At 29.2% G+C, this 17,598-nt stretch overlaps 1 protein-coding gene across 2 annotated transcripts; it reads right to left on the bottom strand.

The window, feature by feature from the left end:
- Nucleotides 1-1,141: 1,141 nt before the first annotated feature.
- On the bottom strand, nucleotides 1,142-16,649 carry RSV3 (putative NBS-LRR family protein). 2 transcript variants are annotated; one of them, XM_006596412.4, is made up of 8 exons: nucleotides 16,480-16,649; nucleotides 15,819-15,868; nucleotides 14,484-14,548; nucleotides 10,414-10,481; nucleotides 7,278-7,357; nucleotides 4,012-7,180; nucleotides 1,724-2,486; nucleotides 1,142-1,464 (listed from the first exon to the last, which is right to left on the bottom strand). In XM_006596412.4, exons 6-8 carry the CDS (start codon nucleotides 7,162-7,164, stop codon nucleotides 1,460-1,462), a joined length of 3,921 nt encoding a protein of 1,306 aa, XP_006596475.1. In that variant the 5' UTR covers nucleotides 7,165-7,180; nucleotides 7,278-7,357; nucleotides 10,414-10,481; nucleotides 14,484-14,548; nucleotides 15,819-15,868; nucleotides 16,480-16,649; the 3' UTR covers nucleotides 1,142-1,459. The 2 variants fall into 2 exon arrangements, with proteins under 2 accessions (XP_006596475.1, XP_003544933.2); XM_003544885.5 differs by having other exon boundaries at nucleotides 1,142-1,467; nucleotides 16,480-16,648.
- Between the last annotated feature and the right edge of the window lie 949 nt (nucleotides 16,650-17,598).

Here is a 17,598-nt window from a genome sequence, read left to right as displayed (position 1 = left end):
TTTTGCAATGAATAAAGCAAATAACTCAAGCTTAACCTTAAATCTTAACACAACATTCACATGAAAGTAACTGCAGGTTTGCATTAACACTCAACTTGATACGTAAAAGGCAACAAACTTGAGCAATCCTTGAGCTTTCAAGATCATGAAAAACGAAAGACAAATTGAAGTTGTTTTCTGAATCAAGAAGCCCTAGAATCAATAAGACAAGGAGTGAGTTTCACATTTGAAATCACTAAATTAACTCAGATGCGTACATGACCTGAAATCTGTGTTTTTGTGCATACAAATCAATTATATTTCGCACCTTTGATACATATTTGTTAATTCTCAGATGAAATATAAGTGTTCGTTTACGAGAAATATAGGTAATATTGTTAAAAAAATTCAAGCACTTTTAATTATAAACTATATACCTATGATTCACAATACACATGCATGTTCAATTATAGTACTATATTTAATAAAGACCGTTATCTATTATTTGATCAATCTATTTATAATTTACAACATCTTTTTTTATCATTTAGAAAAACAACAAAGCAAGAATACTAAGGTCTCACATGGAGAGTGATACAAGCATCGGACAAAAGAGCCAGATTAAGGACTCAAATACAGATTCGCACAAGTATTCCCCTCTCTAAAAATATAATGCGAATCATAGAGAGATTCCACTCCCTAGCTACTAAGCTGCGAATATGGTTGATTAAGGGAGCTTAAGTATGAAAGGGAGAAACTCCAGCTGTTATGAGGGGTGTTAGTGTCTGATTCGAAGAGATGCCAATATAATATTTTCAAACATAAAAAAGATAACGTAAAAAAATAAAAAATAAAAGATAAAACTATGTTTAATTTGATAAAATCTTAGAGTTGCAGAGATGCTACTGTAATTTATTCAATAGGTTAACAATCAAACTAACATTTGATTATGTCAAACGAAAATTTGGTATTCAAGTTTCATACTCCTTCTCTACTAGTTGTCTTTGATAGTATAATACACATTTATTATCAATTTATGGACACCATTCTGTCTTGGCGTTATCAGAAATCAGCTTTTGGGCTTTATTTAATAAACATGCCAAGTATGTGATGTGAACTAAAATATGTCGCATTCCCTCTAATTGTTTTTATAGATAATATATTAGCAATAAATAATGAACCTATTATTTAGCCATAGTAAAATAAATAATAGAAAGGCAACAAGGTAACAAACCACCAGTGAAATCCAACTCTACAAACTAAAACAAGTCTAGAAAGAAGCTCACCAAATAATAAAATGAAGAATAAAAAGCAAGCAAGGAATTAATCCTCCAATGAAGTTAATTTAAAAAGTACAAATTAACTCATCACAATGGAGTAAAGAACACAAAGTCAGTAAGGCAGCAGAATGGAGTCTTTAGTCTTCATCTTTCTCTTCCGCATACTCATACACTCCTACGCCTTGCTCCATGCTCATTCTTTACTCTTCTATTTAAATAAGGGTTTAAGAGAGATTTCATGCAGCAAAAACAAGAGTTCCAACAGTAAGAAAATGTAATGAAAATAGCAAGAGTAGAAACTTAGAGCAAGTATAATAGTTCCATCTTTAAAGCTTTATGAAATTAAGGACTTCATCCTCAACCAATGTTTAACCAACAACTTTATAATGAAATAATATTTCACTTAACATTGAAATATCCAACACACAGGAATTGTTACTAGTAAAAGGACATGAGAATTGTACCTGTGTGTAGATATAAACTTGGAGAATATTTAGGACAATCAGTTATGTCATGTTGCATAACATCATACTTGAATCCATGGTGAATCTCTTTGAAGTTTGGCAAACTGCTGAGTGTTATATATAACAGGTTACGTAGTAGTACTTTTTCTCCATCCTTAACAATCCCCTCTTGACCATCGTCATCAGTTTCACATTCAAAAGCAAAAACCTTCTGTAACTCAGAGCAGTCTTCTATCTCCAACTTGGACAGATTGTGAAAGTGACCAGCCACAAAATTATGAAAAAGGTATTTCAACTTGTTGCACTTTTTGACACTAATATAATAGAGATTTGGGAAGCACACTTGTTGTGAACAAGTATATAGGCTTTGTGCATCACCTGAATCAAATATTTGCTCTAATTCCTCACAATCAATTATTTGCAGTCTTCCCAGCATTGGTAAGCTTCTAACAATGGTAGGGGAGAAGATGGTTTTCAATTTTGGACATCTATTCACATTAATCACGTCAAGCATCTGGAGGCTTAGAAAATTTGTGGGGCCCTTCCATATGAACTCGAGCTCAGGTAGATCCCACAAGTCAGCATGAGTTAGATCCAAGTTTAAAGGAGCAAGTTCTGTGTTGCTCCCATGTTCTCTGATTTGGAATTGGAAAAGACCTTTTACTCCAACACCAGACAATCCAAGTTCTCTAAGTTTAGAGGAAAGCACTAGATCGGATAATTGGTTGAATGTGGTGGTAACCGAGCATAGTAATTCCTTCTCCTATATACGTAACAAAATTCATTTAGTTTGTAACTTGTGATAATTTAATTTAATAGAATTTCCAATCTAAAGAAAGAACATACCAACAACACAAGTATCCGCACACATCAATAGGTAATTGCATGCTTAGAAAATCTTCAAGCATTTTTTTAATTTTAAATTATACATTAGGTCATTTACAATTTACATGTTCAATTATAATATTATGTTTAATAAATACCTATATGTTATTTGTTGTTTTGATCGAAATATTTATAATATTTACAAAATATGAATCACAAATTACAGTGTTGTTCAATTTTATTTTGCCAAATAATCAAGTGTTGTGAATGAAAATATGAGTTGTCTTTCATACGCATATAATTCTCTTCAATTTATCTTTTTCATGCCTTATGAAAAATTAAGATAAATATAGATTAGAATTGACAGGCTCTATTTTAGGTGTATGTATGAGATGTTTTAATGAGTATTATATTCTTCATATTTTTTTAATTTATAAAAATTAAAGACCCAAGCTTAGGAATTTACAATAAATCATATAATATGTTCAATCAATTGAACAATATTCCTTTGATGCATTAAAGTCTTAAGTATATTTTGTGTTATTTATAATTTTAGTTTTTAATTAACTTAAATTGTATTAATTTTTTATTTATTGATAAATTATATTAGTTACATTTTTAGTTTCAATAATTATATTTTTTCGTATTGTGTATTCAACTATTAATCTAATATTATATTTTAAATTATTCCTATTCAAGTTTAAAATAAAATAAAAATAACATATACTTAGACATCAACCTTTCATTATGTTGATTAGTGTAATTGTTAAAATAAATACTAAGTAATATAAAAATATATTGGAAAATAATAAAATAAAATAAAATAAATCTATTATTATCACTGTCAATATCTTGAAGTGTAAATAAAATGCTAAAATTGGAAAAAAAATAATGTACATAGTATAATGGTAAAAATATATAATACAATTTATATAAAAAATATGAAAATTCAATATTTTTAGGGTAAAAGGATAATAAAATACAGAAAACTAGAAACCATCATTTAAAAAATATTAGTTGAATTAGTGTCTTAAAAAATTATAAATTATTAAAATAAACTTATTTATCAGCATTTTTAAAGAGGTTAAACATGCTATTTTATAATAAAAAAGTTTGAAAATTAGTTGAACGAGTGTGTGCCAAACATAATTTAACTATTGGCTAAATGACTTGGTCTTTTTTTAAAAAAAAAAAAAATTGTTCAACTACTTGCTTTTTCTATTGTTAAAATATTCAATATGATTAAGAAAAACTAAAATTAAAGCGGACATAAAGTAGTTTGGACACTAATTAAACAAATAAAATTTCTATCACCATATATCTATTCATAATTCATATCCATAAAAAGTCAATTCATGTTCACAATTCAGGGGAAAAATGAATTAACAAATAATATCTATTCAAAAAAAACTCATTTAATTATGTGCCATTAAAGAAATAATCATTTTCGAGAAATATATTACCGTTGTAGTTGAGTCTTGTTGCAGATCTGAATCAATAATCATCCCCCTACGCACCCAAGAGTCAGGCAGTCTTGGACAATCAATGCAGTGTAGCTCTTTCGAATTTGGTAAATGTGGATCAAAATATTTAGGCCAAATCTCAACCAAATTCGGCAACTGAGTCAACCGTAGAGTTTCCAAATTAGTCTGAGGATGACTCTGGTGCTGGTACACTGTAAGATCATGTTCCTTTTCACTGCCAAATACATACTTCAACTTATCACAGCGTTCAACCATCAGCTTTTCCAAACTTACTAGCCCATGAGCATAACACATAGGGAATATATATTTCAAGCTGCGACATCCACGAATAGTAAGTGTCCTTAATTTTGGGAGCATCAAAGAGGTATGACTTTGACTGCTAACATAATCAACACTCCCTTCTTCCACTTCTTCTATTATCTGCTTCAATTCATAGCATTCAGATATTCTCACTTGTTCTAGCAGCTCTAGAGTTTGGACAGTGGATGGCTTGAAGATACAAGTTAGCATCGGGCAATCTCTTATTGTCAAGGACTTGAGATGGCATAGCTTTGAGTTCTTGGGAAAGGAAATATTGTACAATTGTCTACACCTCTCTATGGTTAGCTCTTCTAAACTTTTGAGAGAACATCTGGAAGAGGGGTCATTAAACACTTCTTCAAGGTTATCCAATCCATACAAGCTTAAAATGACTAGGCTGGAGAACGCATCTTCAGTTTGCAGCAGATCAACATTGGTACTATCAAAGACGCATTTTATCTCTGGACAATCATGGAGGATTAGGAAAATCAAGTGATTCATGCCTTGTGGAACCATGGATGGGATTACATTTTCGTAACCTCCCTCAAGGTTCTCCAAATGAAGATACTCTGCTTTTTGAAAGAAATCCTTGATTGGTAATGATATAAAACTTTGAACTGAGGCATTAAAACCATTTATGCATAAAGCTCTACATGGTCTATGTTCTTCCATCATGCCTTCCATCATGTCAGTCAGCCAGCTCTGGGTGTACATTTTAAAAATTAAAACATACCTCTCTAATCTTGAGAAGGAGATATTATGCGGAAATTCCTCATTTGCATATGAAGGTATAGACAAATACAATTCATTCAGCTGCATACATCTTCCTATAACCTCGTAAGCATTATTTTCCTGAATGGAACAATGGAACAAATCCAGAAGCTTCAATTTCTTTAATGACGCGATTCCATTAGGCAATTCTATAAAAGAAGAACCACGCAAGTCAAGAACCTCAAGTGCTTGTAGGCTTTCCAAAATGGAGATGTCACCTAATTCATAACCTCTCAAGCACAGAGTATGAAGATTTTGTAATGACTCCATTGATTGTGGCAGTGACAAGGAGAGATACGATGTACCACATGCCTTGTTCAATTCACGCCTAAGGAAATTATAGCTAGATGGCATCTTCAATTCACGCCTACGCCAATTATAGCTAGATGTTAAGATTGCCAGGATTTTAATCATTTTTAGCCTTTCTAAACAAGTATTTGATACATCAAAGTCAACCTCGGGAGAATGAAACAAGAGAATTTCAAGTGATGGACAATTCAATTGATCATCAATAAGAAGCTGGCCATTTTTCAAATCCCACAAGGATATTACTCTCTTATCTTTTATGGTTTCATCCTCTAACAACATTCTTGGATCCATTCCAGTACTTGCCAAAATTGCTTTACCAGTTTTAGATGCTATCCACAAGGCTACATCACGAACCATGTCATGCATTTTCACCCTTTCTTTTTTACTGGCCTCCAACAACAAATAACAATCAATGAGGATGCTAACAGCTATCTGCATCTCCCTCCTTGCTTTCTCCATTGTTCCAAAAGTCCCAGGTAGGCCCATTCCCTTTCCAAATCGAAATAAATCTTCCAAATCAATTTCATGATCCTCTGGAAATATAGAACACAACAAGAACAAGGACTTGGCTAATTCATTGGTCAAATTATCATAACTCAATCCAAGACAGGCATAAGGACTTCTTAAGCCTTTTGGAATATCTAGTGGTTCAGAATCTTTTAGTCTTGACAATGCTAATTCCCACTCTTTAACAGTTTTGCCCTTCAGTGTGCTTCCCACCGTCACAATTGCAATAGCCAATCCTTTGCATTCATCTACAATTTTTGTTGCAACGCCTTTCAATGCATATGGGGACTCATCAGTTATGTTTGCATTCAATTTGAACAAATCCCAAGCTTCATTGCCAGCTAAGAGAATAAGCTCAATTATTGTTTGGCATTGCATGGAAATGCATACTTCTCTACTCCGAGTGGTTAAAATTACTCCACAGCCCTTGTTGTTTTCATTGTATGGAATACCAATAGCCTCAAATTCTAGCTTTTCCCATACATCATCCAAGATTAGTAGAGTTGTGCCTGTCCTTAATCTCTCTGATAGTCTTTGTGCTCTACCTTCCTCTGTTTTTTCCTCAAATTTCAAACCCAACTTATCAGCAATTTGCATTTGGATGCTTGTGATATTTGGAGTTTGAGAGACTGTTGCCATGACAACCTTCTCAAAAAGTTTTAACTCCTCAGCTTTCTTACCAACCTCTTTCGCCAAAGTAGTTTTTCCTGAGCCTCCTAGTCCAATTAGTCCAATCGTGCAAGCGCTTTTATCCTTTAATGCTTCCAAAAGGTTCTCATAAGTCGATTCTCTTGATTTGAAACGAACAAAATCTTTGGATGAATAGTACTTCATGCCTGGAAGTTCGGCAATCTTAGAAAATGGCTCAAACTTGCTGTTGTGGTTGAGTTGAGCCATTTTCTCAATTTTTCTTGCTATTTCTTTTGTAAGAAAATATTGGAATTGCCTTCTGAAATAGCTCTTGCTGACTTCCGAAATTCTTCCTTGAAGCATATGCACTTCTTCTAAGACTTTCTCAACATCTTTCAGCCACTTCTCAACTGCTGGTTCAATTTTTTCAGTCCTCATAATAGCTTCTTCAACTCGTTCCTTCACACTGTTTCGGGTTAATTCCAATTCTTCCTTGGCATTTGGAAGATTCCCAGCAATGTTGTTGAAACAACACAAGTATTGAGCATGGTGTAAAATAGGGCCCACTGTATATTCTGCTAACTTTGCTACGATGGAAAGAACGATATCCCCCATTTGTAATAGCAGAGTCCTAATGATGAATGAGTACATAACATTTTAGCTTAATATTATGTTAAGCAAAGTAGGGAGTAGTGATGCAATTAAAGGAAAGAACAACGTAATAATACCTTTGATGGATGTTGACGTTGTTGTATTTAAAAACGGAAGTGAAAGTAGTTGATGTTGCAGATTGGATGACTTTCTCCAACTATGGGCAAAAAAGTAGTATTAGAACTGTAAACAGAGAACTACAATAGCATATGGTATGTGTACATGAAAATCCATTTAGGCTAAATTACACATTTGGATTTTTAAAATTCAGTTTGATTTTCATGTTTTTATTTATTTATTTAATTTCATCTTCTATCTTTTCAATTTGGTTCTTTCATCTGCTTACAATTTAATGTTGTTAATAAGTTTAACATAACATGGTTAAAATCATTACAGAACAATACTTACATGTCTAGAAGTTTTTCCACACCGTGATTAAAAAGTGATCATTTTTAGTTGTCAAGATAATATTTAAAAAATAAGAAAATGAAAATCCCGTTGAAACAAACATTAAAATTTTTGTACTCGATTTCTCTTGTAAGGATCTGATGCATCTTAAACTTGATTAAGGAGTTTTGTTATCCATGTTTCAATTAATATAGTTGAAAATCAAATATTTTGTTGGACACGTGTTAGAATCGATTCTAAAACATGTTTAACGACCGACGAAATGGGTTGCTACAGTGGATTTTACGAAATCCAATTTGTTACTATCGGTCTATGCTTGAAGTCCATGTTTTATGCAATTGATTGAGGAATCCAGGTCACCTCTATTCCAAGAAGCATATTTAAAAAATCATTCCAATCAATAATGGAAGATAGGGGTGTTGGCGGTGTGGTTTTGGCAGTTTTTTTTTTCAAAACTACGTTCGAATCAAATAATAAATTAACATGCGTTTGGTTCAGTCTGGATTTAAAAAAAAAAAAAAATCCAAACCAGATCAAACCAATCTATGTGATGTAGTTTGGGCGGTTTTTTTGATTTTTTTAAATTATAAAATCTTGTTTATAATCATAATAAAAATTAACATGTTATATATCTAAATATTTTTTAAGAAAATAAAGTATAAAAACATAAAACAGCCAAATAATTAGTAATTCATAAAAATCTGCTACAACAATAATTCAAGTAAAACATCAAAGAATTAATATTTCTTTTAATATTCAATACTATTATCTTTGAATTGAGAATGTAAAGGAGATTTTTTTAGAATAAAATTTTTTGCAAATCTCTTCTACAATAATCAAACATAATTTTTTGCAAATCTCTCCTACAATAATTTTTTCCTAAAAATCTCTCCTAACCAGCAACATATATATAATTACACGTACTAAAATAAAAATTAAAAATATATATAATATGTAAATATGCGATTTGGTTTGGTTTGATTTGAATTTTTAGCTAGAAATCGAAACCGAAACTGAACCAAACCACTTGGTTTCTATAAAAAAAAACCAAACTAATCCAAAAACTCGTGGGTTGATTTGGATTTCGGTTTTTTTTTTTTGCGGTTTGCTGTTTTCCGTTTGGGTTGGTTTGGTTTTGAATACCCCTAATGGAAGAGAACAAATTGGGTTGGAGAAACTTATTTTCTGAGGCACATGTTTAACATTATCTACTCAATTCATTCAATCTAGATATTTTTTTTTTACAAAATCTAGCCATTTAGATCAAAATGCATCGATCTACAAAAACCTTAATCAATTTTAAGATTCAAGGAATCGTATTAGAGAAATTGAGCATGAAATTTTAAAGTTCTTCACAAAGGGGGTTTTAATTTTATAATTTTGAGGTAAATTGCAATTTGAGGGCCCCTTTAAGTTTTGATCGACAACTTTTGTTGCCTTAATTTTTTTTTCACGATTTTAGTCCTCTTATTTTCTAGAAATCCACAATTTTGGTTTATCTTCATCTTAAAAAATATTTATTTCTCTTTTATGTTTTATTAATAAAATTTTTTAATGTATATTAAATAAATATGTTAGATCTAGGGTTGAATTGAAACAAAAGAAAAGAAATTGAACATATACAAAATTAAGAATTGAACCTAAATTACAGGTTTTCTAAAATGTGGTTAGTAAAATAATGAAAAAATAGAAGGACCAAAATTAAATATCAAGAGTTAAAAAAGAACCAAAATTGGAATTTAACATAATTTTTTGTCTAGATAATAGGTATCCTCTAATGAAGACAATTCTATTTAAGTCATATACAACAACAAAATTTTCACACTGAGTATTCAATGCAATCGCATTTCAAAATATTATTATTATGGTGACTAAAAACTGCCACAGTTTTTAACCATCATTATGTTAAAATCATTAACAATGTTAATTCTAACTTGATAGAAGGACCCAATTTGACCAAATTTAAAAGACAAAGATTAAATTAAGTTTTTTGAAAGGATAAAAGATAAAATTGAATATAAAGAGTCAAGTGTGTTACTTAGCCAAATATTTCTTATGTTAACATTTGTTTATTGTAAGTACACTTGTCTACTTGCCTTTTAAAAATAATAGATAATTGAAATAGAAATATTTAAAGATTTAAATTCAAATATAATATAACTATCAAATCTTTAAAATATTCATCGGACGAAAAATCAAATCTATAAAAAATATCAATTACCACATACTAAAATATCTCAATTATCGGTAATAATGATTGTGGTGACAATCATGCAGTGACAATAATGACGATCATGATGACAAAAGTGATAGTAGTCATGGTGATAACAACAACAACAACAATGATAATCATGATAATCCTTGTAATGGTGGTAGTGATGGTCATAGTGGTCATGATGGATTAATTGAGATATTTTAAAAATTAATAATTGATATCTTTTATAGATTTATTTTTTGTTTGATAAATATCTTAAAAATTTGATAATTATATTAGATTTTAATTTTAATATTAAATTTCAATTGTCTACTATTTTTAATCTTGATATGATGATTGTTATTATTTTTCATATTCTCACATAAAATAATATTGAGTTGTATTATTTCTCTCTATAAATTAAAGTAATTTCATATGTTCTGCGAACCTTGCTACGATGGAAAGAAAGATATCCTCAATTTGTAATGACACAGTCCTAATCATGAATGAGTACATAACTTTTTGGCTAAATATTATGTCATGCAAACTAAGGACGAGGGATTAATGATGCAATTAAAGGAAAGAATAACTTAATAATATATCTTACATACCTTTGATGGATGTTGTTGTATTTACAAACGGAAGTGAATAGTTGATGTTGCAGATTAGATACCTTGAACTGCGAAGAAAAAAATAGTATTAGCAATGTGAACAGAGAACTGCAATAACATATGATATTTGCACATGAAAATACGTGTATGATAACATCTAAGGTAAATTACAAATTTGAATTTTTAAATTTGATTCAATTTAGTTCTTTGGTAAGTTAAGAAGTAACGTTTTTAATAATTTTGACATAAACCACAATAAATCACAACAAAACAATGCTTACATGTCAAGATGTATTTTCACATGCGTAATTAAAATAGTAATAGATTTTAGTAATCTGAGTAAATATTTAAAAATTAAAAAAAAAACCTTTGCAAAGATAATTAAAATTTTCATATTCAATTTCTCTTGTACGGTTGCATGAATCTTGAAATTGATTGAGGTGTTTTTTTACCTTATGTGTATTAACCAATATAGTTGAAAATATAATTATTTCTTTGAAACATGTGTAAGAATTGAATATTTTCGTGTAGTGAATTTTATGAAGTCCAATATGTTTTGATGTATGCTTTAAGTTCATGTTTTGAGCAATGGATTAAGGAATTTAGGCATAATTGTGAAACCTATTCTGGTTATTGATTCGGCCAAGGTAATGGGTAAGTGAGTTTGGTTTAGTTGGTGAAATAATAATTGGTATGATTTGATTTGATATATATTAAATATTTAAAATTATACATGTATCTATTTTATATAAATATATAACTAACATTATTTGAGTAGAAAAATTCATTTATACTCCAAAATTTAAAATAACAATTGATAATAATGATAGATCAAAATGAGGTCGTAGAGGGGGTCCATTTTTTTTGTTGTAAAATCGATCAGGTCGGGTCGATCCAATTAGAATCTGGTACCTAATTGGTCAGGTTTGGCCAGGTCATCCTGGTTTAATTGCGTGACCGATCCAGTAGTGAAACTTATCCGATTAGACCACTTAAAAAGTATCCAAACAATGAATTCTAAATTACAAAAATTCAAATTCTCTGATAAATTACTTTCCTCAGTTAAAATTCTCTATCCAAACGCACTTTTAATCAATTTTAAGATTCACGGGAATCGTATTAGAGAAATTATGTTCGAAATTTTAAAGTTCTTCACAAAGGGAGTTCTAATTTTATACTTTTGAGGGTGAATTGCAATTTAGAGTCCTCTTTTAAGTTTTGATTTGAAATTTTGTCCTTCTTATTTTTATTCTCGTAATTTTAGTCCATTTTTTTTAAAAAAAAATCCATAATTTAGGTTAAATATTCAATTTTTACAAACATTTAATTTCTTTATATTTTAATTAATTAAACTATTTTTTTTATGATATATTAAATGAATATGTTAGAACTAGAATCTAATTGAAACAAAGTAAAAGAAATCAAACATATACAAAATTACAGATTTTCTAAAATATGGTTAATAAAATTACAATATAAAAATATGGGACCAAAATCACATATCAAAAATTAAAAGAGAATCAAAATAATATTTTAATATAATGTTTGGTTTATATCACATATATTTTTCTTTAGAGGTAATTTTGTTCAAGCCAAGTAAAATCATCATAAGCAACAAAACTTTTTCTCCTAATATTTAAGTTGCATTTTAAATATTATTCTGGTGACTAAAAACTATCACTCTATTAATTATGTGTGCATAAACATGTCCAAACACATAAGTATTGTTTTGTGATTGTTTTTAATTGTTATTATATAAAAACTATTAATAATGTTAATTCTAAACTGATAGACAGACTAAATTGAAAATCAAAATTAAAATATAAAGAATTGAATTAAATTTTTAAAAGATAAAAGATGAAATTGAATATAAAAATAAGATAATAAAAAACAAATATGTTTTAGCCTAACATTTTTTATATTCATATTTGTTTACTGTAATTACTTGTCTTCATTTTCAAAGGCAATCAGACTATTTACCCTTTTAAATGCCAAAATAAATTATATATTACTTAATTGTATAAATTAATATGTTTTATTAATTCAACTGATTATTCAAATTATTATAAAAATAAATATTAAATAGGATTTAAACTTAAAGATAACAGGATTTGTTAGAAATTATGATAAAATAGAATTTAATTTGAATTTAAAGATTATATAATACTCATGATAATATTTAGTACAATTAAAACTTAATTTAAAAATGATAGTAACCGTTAGAATTTAAAATTAAATATATTTGAATAAAATAACTCCTTAGTCCTATTATAAAATAATTATTTTGTCAAAGAGAAAAAAAAAGTCACTAGATAATTATCACTTTAGTAATTGTTGTGTTTGAAATATATTCTTTATGATATTAACAGTTGGTCCACAAAATCTGTAAGTTAAGCTAAAGATTGAAGGCAAGTCACAAGTTGACAACACCACTTAGATTGAAGGGAAAGTGTTAAAAATATTTATCTTAGTGTTTTAATTTTTTAAAAGAAACCAATTTCATACTTTTTGTTAGTTTCAAATTAACACCATCAACATTTTACATTTTTCAAAATTTTTTAAGATAATGATAATTAAAAATTACTACACTTTTAAAATTAATTATGTTATCATAAAATAATTATTTTAAACAGTGTCGCTGTTATAATAATTTTAAGACTTAATTATGTTTTTCATATATAAAAAATCAAATTATTTTAAAATTATTATCTAAAATTCACTTTCGGTCAAACATACTAGTACCACGTTATTCTCCCTCCTCTTCTTCACAATCTAGCCCTTAATCCACCCCTCGCCATGTCACTTCACCCATGATTCTTCGTCAACGAGCAATATAGTGTTGATCGACATTGGCATAATCCACACCCCAGTCTTGTTATTCCAAGACAAGCCAACCTTAGATTTCTCCATGAACGCGTTCATGGCGGAGAACGTGTTGTAGAGGGAGTCACTGCTTGTGCTGATCCCAACTACATTTTGCACCTTTTTCTTTCCAGGCTTTGGTTAAGATTCGACGATACCCTTTGCTGCTGGCTGGTAGCTCCATTTGCCGAGATCTGTAGGGTTTGAAGGTTCTTCACTTGTTTGGTTTCTGGGTTGTGCTTAAATTTTCTCGTTGAATCCAAATTTGTTGGTGAAATACAAAAACGGAAAAAGATTCTGAGCATCTTACTCGCTATTGGTGTTTCAAGCTTTGTTGTTCCGCAAGGGAGGAGATTCTTTATAAATAAAAATGATTGTAGTAACAGATAAATATCGATTATCACAATGTTTAAATTAATTATTTTAAAACATAAAATCTTAACCATGTTAGTATGAAAGGACGAAATTGATTTATTTTTAAAATATAAAGGATAAAAACCAAAATTTTAAAACATAAAGGACCAATGAGATTATTTAAAAGCACAAAGGAATCAAAATGATATTTAGTCAAAAATTAAAAAAAAAGCATTGCATCAAACAAAATAGGAAAAGTAAAGTAAATAAACTAATATCATATAAACAATTATTAGATTTAACTACTATAAAGTTTAACTTACCTTTTTCTACCAATTTCATGCCTTTATAAGTAATAGTGATTTCAATTTTCATAGTTTTATATCTTCTTCTACATAGAGTTTTTCCCTTTGACTCATTAATGGATTAACCTATTTAGGGTAATATTAATCTATCTAAAAAGTTTTAAATAAAATAAACTTTTAAGTGGATGAACATGTCAAATTAAACTTAAAAAAATGTCAGTCTTAGAAAAAAAGCATGACATGTAGCAGATTATTAGGCCTTCCCACAAATTGAAATTGACATGGAAAATATACAAATGCAACTCTACACCTTAATATTATGTGATCATTAGTATTTTTTTTTTTTTGGGAAAAACGGAGATAGTATTTATTATAAAATATTTAATATACTTTTCACCATTCAAATATGCTGTTAATATATTAAAGGTGCAACTCTATTTATAACTTCAAAAGATCAGCAAATTATATTATTCAAATGGACGTAAAATATGAATTGTCCAAGTTAAACAAAATCTAAACTAAATTGAAGATTTGAATTGGGATGCGTACCTTAAGATATGTGCAGATATGATATGATGTCGAGAAGGTCAAGAATTTAGAAACAGCCTTTATTGCTGCGAATCACAATATTAATTGAATGAGTTGGAGTTGCAATTTTAAAGAATGAAAATGTTGATGAGAGATAGGAAAAATCAAAGATAGATGAGTGAAGAAGTATAAAAATATGTATTGTTGTTAAATATAATGAAAGAATAAAACTTGGAAGTTCATCCTTCCATTGTTAGCAAAGTAAGGAAATGATAAAGATGCAGGTTATTATTCATACTAATTCAATCAGGAATAGCGACCTTGTGACTGCATGCATGTGCCCTATGAATAATTAGTCATAATGGATCACTTATATATTCATACTAATTCCATGGCAAGTTAAAATAGTATCTTGCAATCAACAATGGAAGTTTAATTCCCTTCCTCTCTTCAATGCCAAGTATGAACAAGTTGGAGGGGCTTCATTTTTCTTGAATTGGCTTCTTTAGGAAAGCATCTAAGAATGTTTGCTGAAGTGACTTGCGTCACGTAATTGAGGGAGAAAATCCCTTGATATATATTCTCCTCCATCAAGGCTAGCTGAGTTCTATAAAATGCAAGAGCCTACCGCTGATGTGTCAAGATATCCTTCGTTTGTATTGAGATTTAAAATGAATTTTCCGTTTCATAGTATTAATAGCTTAACAATCAAATTAACTCGCATTTTGATCTTTTGTGTTTGATGTTTGATACCATATTCTCATCATACGTGCTGAAATTAACAACATTTTTCTTAGTTTTAATCTCAATAAGGTTTTGTTGCTCTAAAATATATCAATTCAACATCCTGCAAAGCAAGAATTCCCTAACAAAACGTAGTCAAGCAAAGTGTCCTTAATTTGATCACTAAGGAATAACGATGAGGGGTAAAAGCAGCTTCCTTGTTTGCTTTTCTTTCGGGACATTTTTCCTCTTTTTACTTAACCACGTACCACAGTGAGGAAAGTTAATTAGTACTCATTTTTCTCACTTTCTTTTTCTTTCAAACGTTTGGAAGGATTTATTTATCATTTAGTTAAATTGATCTTGTAACTTAAACACTTTATTTCAATAAGGTGTTCAATATTACTTATGGAAACACCCTACAAATTATATGAAAATGGTTTAACCTTATTTTCTCGACAACTATAAAAACCTTACTTCTGCATAAACCAGCTAATAATAATGTGTATTATTAATTACGCACACACGCACACGTGCCCAGATTATAATAATGAAGCCACGATTCATCTGAAACATGCATAAGTATAACACTGTAACCCATAACAACTCAATTAAAAATTCCATAACACTTACCCAGAAGCTGCCATTTTTGCAAGAGCAAATTCTATCTAGCTGGTGAAACTCTGGTATCAACAAGCAGCCCAAAAATGAAAGGAATAAATAAATTAGCATTCACAATTCAAATTCAAAATTCAAAAAGTGGAATAATTAGCTAGCCTAATGCCCTGAAGATAGCTTAAAAAGATGACAACAACAAAATATTTAATTATGATAGTACTACGATATGAATACACTATCACCCATATGGGCCCCACCTACGTGGGCCTGCACCCTCGGCCCAAAACCGACCAACGAAGCACATGACCATGAGTACCACGCGGACAAATTTAAAAACCAAATAAATAAATAATTAAAATTACTATTAAATAGCCTCACATCCAAGCTAATTAAAATAAATAAATAATTAAAATTACTAATAAATAAATAACCAAAATTACTAGTTCGGTGTGGTGGTAGTAGACTAGTAGGATAATAACGATGAATAGATACAAATACGAGAATCCTTAGCCTCACATCCAAGATTTTCATTTCATATACATACATCATCTCAATCATCCCTTTTCTTCCAACAACATAAAAACAAACCAACAAACACAATCTAATTTCACAAATAACAATAATAATTAGAGAAAATCATAATATAGAATATGAATGAATGGAAGGGAGAGAGTACTTGTTGTTTGGATGCAGTGGTGGAAGCCGTGAGATAAAGCAATGGATCTGAGAATAGAGAAAGAAGAGAAGAGAAAAAGGGTGGAATTGGTTTTCTAATTCATAGACCTAAAGAGATAGCTAATAGAGATAAATAATGAAAGAATTGGAACGTTAAAAAGAATAATAGAAAAATAGTCACAAAACAACAATTATAATTGTGGTCAGCTAAATGAATGCGTTGTATGTGGTAAAAAAGACAGTGCCTCTAAATTATTGTGATACACTCTGGAAAGAGGAAAGAGAATGTGACACCCACTGAAAAGATGGGACCCACTGAAGGTGTGTGTCCTTGAAAATATTCACCAGATTTGAATTACTAGTTTTGAATTCCCACACTGTATGCATTGTCCTATTCTACAAACTCTCTTTTTCTCTTCTTTTCTCAAAACACTTATTTATTCTTAAGCACATTTTTATTTTATTGTTGTTTATTATACTTTCACATGCACCTATTTCTTCTTGATCAATTCAAAATGCTTTGTTGATTATTATTATTATTATTACTATTATTATTTAAGATTTGTTGCCTCTTCATACATATTTCAATCACTAATTATTATTATTGTTCATATATTGCCGCGTTAAACTTTCAATTAATTAATCTAAAGAGATGTTTAGTTTCACCTTTAACATTACTTAATGTGATTGTAAGTAAATTTTTATAATTTTTATTTTTTAAAAAAAATTAATTCAAGTAATTTAAAATTATCTTTACGTTGAATTGAAAATAATTATAATAAATTTTATTATTAACTTATTTTTATAATAAAACTTAGACTTAAATGTAATTTTGATCTTTTTATCTTTTTAAATTCATAATTTTTATTTTTTTTATTTTAAAATAAAAACATTTAATTCCTTATTTCTTAAAATCTCTAATTTTAGTTATCATGTTTTAAAATAGAAATTTTTAAATTTTTATTTGTGTAAAATTTGTAATTTTAATACTTCCATTAAATTAAGAGTATTAACTATGAAATTAATATAGATTAAACAAATAAGTGTCTCACTTAATATGAATTACATTAGGTTAAACATATAATTTGTAACTTTTGTCCTTCAATATTATTTTTTTAAA

Source organism: Glycine max, chromosome 14 (assembly GCF_000004515.6).
Source record: "Glycine max cultivar Williams 82 chromosome 14, Glycine_max_v4.0, whole genome shotgun sequence".
Classification (NCBI taxonomy): domain Eukaryota; kingdom Viridiplantae; phylum Streptophyta; class Magnoliopsida; order Fabales; family Fabaceae; genus Glycine; species Glycine max.
This window is presented reverse-complemented; position numbering and strand designations above follow the sequence as displayed.